At 42.9% G+C, this 8,899-nt stretch overlaps 1 protein-coding gene across 1 annotated transcript; it reads left to right on the top strand.

The window, feature by feature from the left end:
• Positions 1-512: 512 nt before the first annotated feature.
• Positions 513-4,062, top strand: LOC130358000 (protein spinster homolog 1-like). Its single transcript, XM_056560788.1, has 2 exons — positions 513-662; positions 2,474-4,062. The coding sequence occupies exon 2, from the start codon at positions 2,499-2,501 to the stop codon at positions 4,011-4,013; it is 1,515 nt and encodes a 504-aa protein (XP_056416763.1). The 5' UTR covers positions 513-662; positions 2,474-2,498; the 3' UTR covers positions 4,014-4,062.
• The last annotated feature ends 4,837 nt before the right edge of the window (positions 4,063-8,899 follow it).

Genomic DNA, 8,899 nt, shown 5'->3' with positions numbered 1-8,899 from the left:
GTCTCACACCATCATTATCATGTGGCTTGATAATGATGGTGTGAGACCATTGAAACTTTGCTCTTTGCACATTTGGGATGAATAAATAGTTTTCATTTTTTCACCATACCTTGAGTGCCACAGCATTTTCCTTGGAACTATATATATATATATATATATATGTATATATATATACATACATATATATATATACACACAAATCAAAAAATATGTTGCAGTCTCTTGTAATACCTTTTTTATTGGACTAACAGAATTTTGTAGAGACAAGCTTTCAGGATTCCTCCCTTTATCAAGTCCAATAGTCAAGGACTAATGATCAAAGGACATTATAAATTAACAGGGAGGAATCCCGAAAGTTTGTCTCTACAAAATTCTGTTAGTCCAATAAAAAAGGTATTACAATCTGCATCACTGGACTAATATGGCTACTCACATTTACTATACAGATATACACATACCTGAAGATGGTTTAGAACCCTGTGATGTCACACATGCTTGTGATGATGTCACCGTAAGCTGTACAAGGAGGTGCGCGCCGGCTGCAGTCTCTTCAGTGTGTTTTGCATTCACAACCTGTGGTGCAAAGTGTTTGTTGAGAGTTTCTATTTGCGATAGAGAATTCAAGATTTTGACCGTTCCTTGTCTGAAGAGAGAACCACAAGGTAAGTCTCAGCCTCTTCTATTCATACATACACAGGGCTTTTTGTTTGACAGTTTTTTTTTTATTGCTGTTGCTTTTTTTCCTCAAAAGAAATAATAAAAGTTATATTTCTCATAGCATTGTGACAATACTTGGCTTAGGCATTAAACACAATAAAACGCACAGATAGTATCATGACCAGAGCTTTTTCTTGCAAAACTGCTAAAATGCAATTATGCCCAAAAAAGCCCCCAAGAAAAAGAGTCCTAATTCATGAAGTTCTAAAAGATAGAAGTCTATGAGAAAGATTTGGTGGTGTAGTAAAAGAATAACAGAAAGATTAGGGCAGAAATATAATAGTATATAATAGAATTCTGTGTGTACTAACAATAGAAATACTCTGGGTACTCCGAAAGGGAAAATTTTCAAATCAACTAGTGGCAGAAAGTCATATAGGGGACAGATAGATCCCAATGAGATGGGGTAGGTTCATTATTAGTAAATGTATATAGCAGGATAGCCCAATTGTATCTACAGTATGAAGTTCACATGGCCCAGTGACCATACAGCCAAGCCCTTATAATCCGCCATTACTAGGACAGATTCAGGGTTGTCAGATATTACTAGGACCGGACAGGTTCAGGGTTATCAGATATTACTAGGACTGGACAGGTTCAGGGTTATCAGATATTACTAGGACCGGACAGGTTCAGGGTTATCAGATATTACTAGGACCGGACAGGTTCAGGGTTATCAGATATTACTAGGACCGGACAGGTTCAGGGTTATCAGATATTACTAGGACTGGACAGGTTCAGGGTTATCACATATTACTAGGACCGGACAGGTTTAGGGTTATCAGTTATTACTAGGACCGGACAGGTTCAGGGTTATCAGATATTACTAGGACCGGACAGGTTCAGGGTTATCAGATATTACTAGGACCGGACAGGTGAAGGGTTATCAGACATTGGTAACCTCAGGGAAGACATCTCCATATAAAACACTTATAGAGAAGCGTCTTCTTCTGAGGCTGCGATGGTCTTAGTGTTATCTTGTGGTTCTGTGCTGGACATTTCTGCTCTGTATGAAGGATCTATTGTATAATGACAAGAATGATGACATGTTGTCTAATGTGTTCACTTATTGACTTACCTGTCGTTGTTGTTGCGTGGACCAGCAATCCCGAATAAAACTTCTTGCTGATTCCGTGAGTGCCGTCTGCGATCTCTTCTTTCAAGTTAGGGTTATCAGTTATTACTAGGACCGGACAGGTTCAGGGTTATCAAATATTACTAGGACCGGACAGGTTCAGGGTTATCAGATATTACTAGGACCGGACAGGTGAAGGGTTATCAGATATTACTAGGACTGGACAGGTTCAGGGTTATCAGATATTACTAGGACCGGACAGGTTCAGGGTTATCAGATATTACTAGGACCGGACAGGTGAAGGGTTATCAGATATTACTAGGACCGGACAGGTTTAGGGTTATCAGTTATTACTAGGACCGGACAGGTTCAGGGTTATCAAATATTACTAGGACCGGACAGGTTCAGGGTTATCAGATATTACTAGGACCGGACAGGTTCAGGGTTATCAGATATTACTAGGACCGGACAGGTTCAGGGTTATCAGACATTGGTAACCTCAGGGAAGACATCTCCATATAAAACACTTATAGAGAAGCGTCTTCTTCTGAGGCTGCGATGGTCTTAGTGTTATCTTGTGGTTCTGTGCTGGACATTTCTGCTCTGTATGAAGGATCTATTGTATAATGACAAGAATGATGACATGTTGTCTAATGTGTTCACTTATCTCTCTCTCTCTAGTGTTTTCAGGCTCTGACCTGTGACCATGGCCTCTCCACAAGACCCATTGCTGAAGGAGGAGGAAGAAGCAATGGAGGACCATAGTGATATGGATGTAGAAAAGGGCGATATCCCTGAGAGGCAGAACCTGCCATCTCTAAGCGTGATGTCCACTGCACGTTCCATCATCACCGTAGTGATCCTCGCCTTTGTTAATTTGCTCATCTATGCAAATCGCTCCAGCGTGGCGGGGGTGCTGCCTTATATACAGAAAGCATATGACACCAATGCTAGTCTGTCCGGTTTATTGAATACATTGTTCATTGGAAGCTACGTGCTGGTCGCACCAATTGCCGGATATTTGGGCGACCACTGTAATAAGAAATATACTGTTTGCGCAGGAGTCATCGTTTGGCTGAGCATGACACTTACCCTGTCATTCATCCCTGACGGGTACTTCCTGCTCTTCCTGCTGACGAGTGGACTGGTTGGAGCCGGAGAGGCGACTTTCTGCACCATCGCCCCCTCCATCATTGCAGACCTTTTTACAAGTGACCAGCGGACCCGCATGCTGAACGTGTTTTACTCCGTCATACCTGTAGGCTGCGGACTAGGATACATCATCGGGCCCAAAGTGACTGATGCAGCAAGGGGCGATTGGCACTGGGCGTTTCGGGTCACCCCTGGCCTGGGCCTCATAGCTGTAGCTTTGTTGATTTTGGTCACAAAGGAGCTTCCAAGAACGACTACAAACGGGAAGAAGAACAACAAATCCCAGAAGTTTGCCAAATGGGTGACAGATCTGAAAAAACTGTTTAAAAATCGAAGCTTCATGTTAACCACCATGGGATCGACGGCTGTATCCTTCATAGTGGGAGCCATAGGTGTATGGGGTCCGTCATACCTGACCCACGCACGAACACTCCTACAAGAGAAGGACCCTTGCCGTGCTGAACCGTGTGACTATCACGACATCCTAATATTTGGTGTGGTTACAGTCGTTTCCGGCATTCTGGGAGTTGTAGCAGGGACGGAGATAAGTAAAAGATATCGCAAATTCAACCCACGGGCGGACCCACTTGTGTGTGGATGCGCGATGATGCTCTCCGCCCCTTTTCTTCTGTTGGCATTGACTTTTGGCAACATCAGCCTCGTTGCCACCAACATCTTCATCTTCATCGGAGAGACGCTTCTGTCAGTAAATTTCACCCTCATATCTGACATTATACTAAAAGTAGTAACTCCGTGGAGGAGATCTTCAGCCCTGGCCGTGCAGATGACAATCTATCACCTCCTAGGTGACGCCGGCAGCCCGTACCTCATCGGCTTGATATCTGACACCTACGAACGAGGATATGTCAAATCCCCTCTTCTGAAATACCGCAGCCTGGAGTATGCCCTCATGACCTGCACCATAATGGCAGTCATCGGAGGGGCCTTCTTCATGGCCACGGCCCTATATATAGAGAGGGACGAAAAAGAAGCAGAGATGGAATCAGAACCTCCGTCATCCTCCTCCTCCTCACTGCTTCCTGCCGATGAGGACCGCGCTTCAGACTGAGGAAAAGTTATTGCTTACCTTTATCTCGTTTACTTCATTAAAAAAAATTAACAAAAAAAATAACTGCATTTGTTCTATGTTCCACTTTACCCCTTATTCTCTACCCAGGGGCGGACACAGGCAGCAGAGGGCCCTTGTGCAAGAATGTGCCTGTGCCCCCCCCCCCCAAAAAAAAAACATCAATTGTTCAGCACCCCCCCTCCATGTGTCACTTACTCAGGTGGACCCCCATATGTCCCTTGCTGTATAAGTTTCTAATTATTTATTAAGGCCTCCCATATGCCGCAGCTCATTCAAGCCCCCCACATTAGGTAGCATAGATTCCCAACATTAGGTAGCATAGTTTCCTCACATTAGGTAGCATAGTTTCCCCACATTAGGTAGCATAGATTCCCTACATTAGGTAGCAGTTTCCCCACATTAGGTAGCATAGTTTGCCCACATTAGGTAGCATAGTTTCCCCACATTAGGTAGCATAGTTTCCCCACAATAGGTAGCACAGATTCCCCACATTAGGTAACATAGTTTCCCCACATTAGGTAGCATAGTTTCCCCACATTAGGGTGCCATCACTGTGTGTATTATCCCTGTACTGTGCCATCACTGTGTGTATTATCCCTGTAATGTGACATCACTGTGTATTAACTCTGTACTGTGCCATCACTGTGTATTATCCCTGTACTGTGACATCACTGTGTATTATCTCTGTACTGTGCCATCACTCTGTGTATTGTCCCTGTACAGTTACATCACTGTGTGTATTATCCCTGTAATGTGACATCACTGTGTATTATCCCTGCACTGTGACATCACTCTGTATATTATCCCTGTACTGTGACATCACTCTGTATATTATCCCTGTACTGTGACATCACTGTGTGTATTATCCCTGTACTGTGACGTCACTGTATATTATCCCTGTACTGTGACATCACTGTGTATTATCTCTGTACTGTGACATCACTGTGTATTATCCCTGTACTGTGACATCACTCTGTATATTATCCCTGTACTGTGACATCACTATGTATTATTCCTGTACTGTGACATCACTGTGTATTATTCCTGTACTTTGACATCACTGTGTATTATTCCTGTACTGTGACATCACTGTGTATTATTCCTGTACTGTGACATCACTGTGTGTATTATCTCTGTACTGTCAAATCACTGTGTATTATCCCTGTACTGTGACATCACTGTGTATTATCCCTGTACTGTGACGTCACTGTGTATTATCCCTGTACTATGACAACACTGTGTATATTATCCCTCCGTGTACTGTGACATCACTGTGTGTATTATCTCTGTACTGTGACATCACTGTGTATTATCCCTGTACTGTGACATCACTGTGTGTATTATCTCTGTACTGTTACATCACTGTGTGTATTATCCCTGTACTGTGACATCACTGTGTATTATCCCTGTACTGTGACGTCACTGTGTATTATCTCTGTACTGTGACATCACTGTGTGTATTATTACTGTACTGTAACATCACTGTGTATTATACCTGTACTGTGACATCACTGTGTATTATCCCTGTACTGTGACATCACTGTGTGTATTATCTCTGTACTGTGACATCACTGTGTGTATTATCCCTGTACTGTGACATCACTGTTCATTATCCCTGTACTGTGACATCACTGTGTATTATCCCTGTCCTGTGACATCACTGTGTATATTATCCCTGTACTGTGACATCACTGTGTATATTATCCCTGTACTGTGACATCACTGTGTGTATTATCCCTCTACTGTGACATCACTGTGTATATTATCTCTGAACTATAACATCACTGTGTGTTATCTCTATACTGCAACATCACTGTGTGTATTATCCCTGTACTGTGACATCACTGTGTGTATTATCCCTGTACTGTGACATCACTGTGTGTGTATTATCCCTGTACTGTGACATCACTGTGTGTATTATCTCTGTACTGTGACATCACTGTGTGTATTATCCCTGTACTGTGACATCACTGTGTGTATCATCCCTGTACTGTGACATCACTGTGTGTATTATCCCTGTACTGTGACATCACTGTGTATATTATCTCTGAACTATAACATCACTGTGTGTTATCTCTATACTGCAACATCACTGTTGATACTTACACTGCACTGTGACATCACTGTATATATTAAGCCTGTATACCCTAATGCCACTGTACATATTTACCTTGCACTGCAAGTGACAATACAGGGTAAATATGCACAGTGACATCACAGTTCAGAGTTAATATAAACAGCAATGTCTCTGTACAGGTACAATAAACAGTTTTGCCACTACAGGGTTAATAAACGCAGTGTTGTCACAGTAGAGGGTAACTATACAGTGATGTCATTGTACCGGGAAAATATACACAGTGAAGTCAGCATTCAAGAATAATAAACTGTGATGTCACTACAGGGTTGTTATACACAGTGACATCAAATTACAGGATGAAGCACAGTGATGTTGTCACGATGCCGGCTGGCAGGAGGTGGATTCTCTGTGCCAGAGAGGGATTGGCGTGGACCGTGCTAGTGGACCGGTTCTAAGTCACTACTGGTATTCACCAGAGCCCGCCGCAAAGCGGGATGGTCTTGCTGCGGCGGTAGTGACCAGGTCGTATCCACTAGCAACGGCTCAACCTCTCTGACTGCTGAAGATAGGCGCGGTACAAGGGACCAAAAATACCCAAACGGACAACTAAAACCTGGAAGTAAAAAATTATTATTATGACTAAGCAGTATGTAAGTGACCAAGCACTATCGATTAATCCAGGTACTGGTGTTGGCTATAGGTATGTGAACTCCAAACAGAAATAGCAAATAACAAGAAAGAGAAAAACGGAGTCACTTATAAAATGTATATCATTTTATTAATTCCGTGGAATATAAGTACATAAAAATTGTATATATATTAGTTAAAAAATATTATTTTTCAAGGAGGAATGAGGCTAAAAGGTGGTGTCACCGGCTCTGCAATGAAGGCTGGGTATGGTGTATATATTACTGGATCCACCACAATTTGTACACAAATTTGCAAAAACAGGATGTTTTAGCAACATGTAGGAAACATGTATATGAATCTCACAGTGAGAGCGAAAAAATTATTATATATATATAACATGCAAAATAAAGTGCAGTGTGCATGTAAACAAGCATAACATTGTGGGGATACAAATCAGTATAGCGATATACCAGAGTACAGCAGCAATCAGCAGAGACCGGGACAGCACCACTCCAACGTACGTTTCGGTACACTCCCAGACGAAGGTTGCGTACCGAAACGTACGTTGGAGTGGTGCTGTCCCGGTCTCTGCTGATTGCTGCTGTACTCTGGTATATCGCTATACTGATTTGTATCCCCACAATGTTATGCTTGTTTACATGCACACTGCACTTTATTTTGCATGTTATATATATATAATAATTTTTTCGCTCTCACTGTGAGATTCATATACATGTTTCCTACATGTTGCTAAAACATCCTGTTTTTGCAAATTTGTGTACAAATTGTGGTGGATCCAGTAATATATACACCATACCCAGCCTTCATTGCAGAGCCGGTGACACCACCTTTTAGCCTCATTCCTCCTTGAAAAATAATATTTTTTAACTAATATATATACAATTTTTATGTACTTATATTCCACGGAATTAATAAAATGATATACATTTTATAAGTGACTCCGTTTTTCTCTTTCTTGTTATTTGCGGTACAAGGGAGTAGACAGAAGCAAGGTCGGACGTAGCAGAAGGTCGGGGCAGGCAGCAAGGATCGTAGTCAGGGGCAACGGCAGGAGGTCTGGAACACAGGCTAGGAACACACAAGGAAACGCTTTCACTGGCACAATGGCAACAAGATCCGGCGAGGGAGTGCAGGGGAAGTGAGGTATACATAGGGAGTGCACAGGTGAACACACTAATTAGAACCACTTGCGCCAATCAGCGGCGCAGTGGCCCTTTAAATCGCAGAGACCCGGCGCGCGCGCGCCCTAGGGAGCGGGGCCGCGCGCGCCGGGACAGGACCGACGGAGAGCGAGTCAGGTACGGGAGCCGGGGTGCGCATCGCGAGCAGGCGCCACCCGCATCGCGAATCGCATCCCGGCTGGAGGCGGAATCGCAGCGCACCGGGTCAGTGGATCTGACCGGAGCGCTGCAGTAGCGAGAGTGTAGCGAGCGCTCCGGGGAGGAGCGGGGACCCGGAGCGCTCGGCGTAACAGATGTCACAGTTTATTATGAAGCACAGTGATGTCACAGTTTATTATGAAGCACAGTGATGTCATTGTACCGGGAAAATATACACAGTGAAGTCAGTATTCAAGAATAATAAACTGTGATGTCACTACAGGGTTGTTATACACAGTGACATCAAATTACAGGATGAAGCACAGTGATGTCACAGTTTATTATGAAGCACAGTGATGTCACAGTTTATTATGAAGCGCAGTGATGTCACAGTTTATTATGAAGCGCAGTGATGTCACAGTTTATTATGAAGCACAGTGATGTCACAGTTTATTATGAAGCACAGTGATGTCACAGTTTATTATGAAGCACAGTGATGTCACAGTTTATTATGAAGCACAGTGATGTCACAGTTTATTATGAAGCACAGTGATGTCACAGTTTATTATGAAGCACAGTGATGTCACAGTTTATTATGAAGCGCAGTGAGGTCACAGTTTATTATGAAGCGCAGTGAGGTCACAGTTTATTATGAAGCGCAGTGATGTCACAGTTTATTATGAAGCACAGTGATGTCACAGTTTATTATGAAGCACAGTGATGTCACAGTTTATTATGAAGCACAGTGATGTCACAGTTTATTATGAAGCACAGTGATGTCACAGTTTATTATGAAGCGCAGTGATGTCACAGTTTAT

This window comes from Hyla sarda, chromosome 2 (genome assembly GCF_029499605.1).
Source record: "Hyla sarda isolate aHylSar1 chromosome 2, aHylSar1.hap1, whole genome shotgun sequence".
NCBI classification, from domain to species: domain Eukaryota; kingdom Metazoa; phylum Chordata; class Amphibia; order Anura; family Hylidae; genus Hyla; species Hyla sarda.
This window is presented reverse-complemented; position numbering and strand designations above follow the sequence as displayed.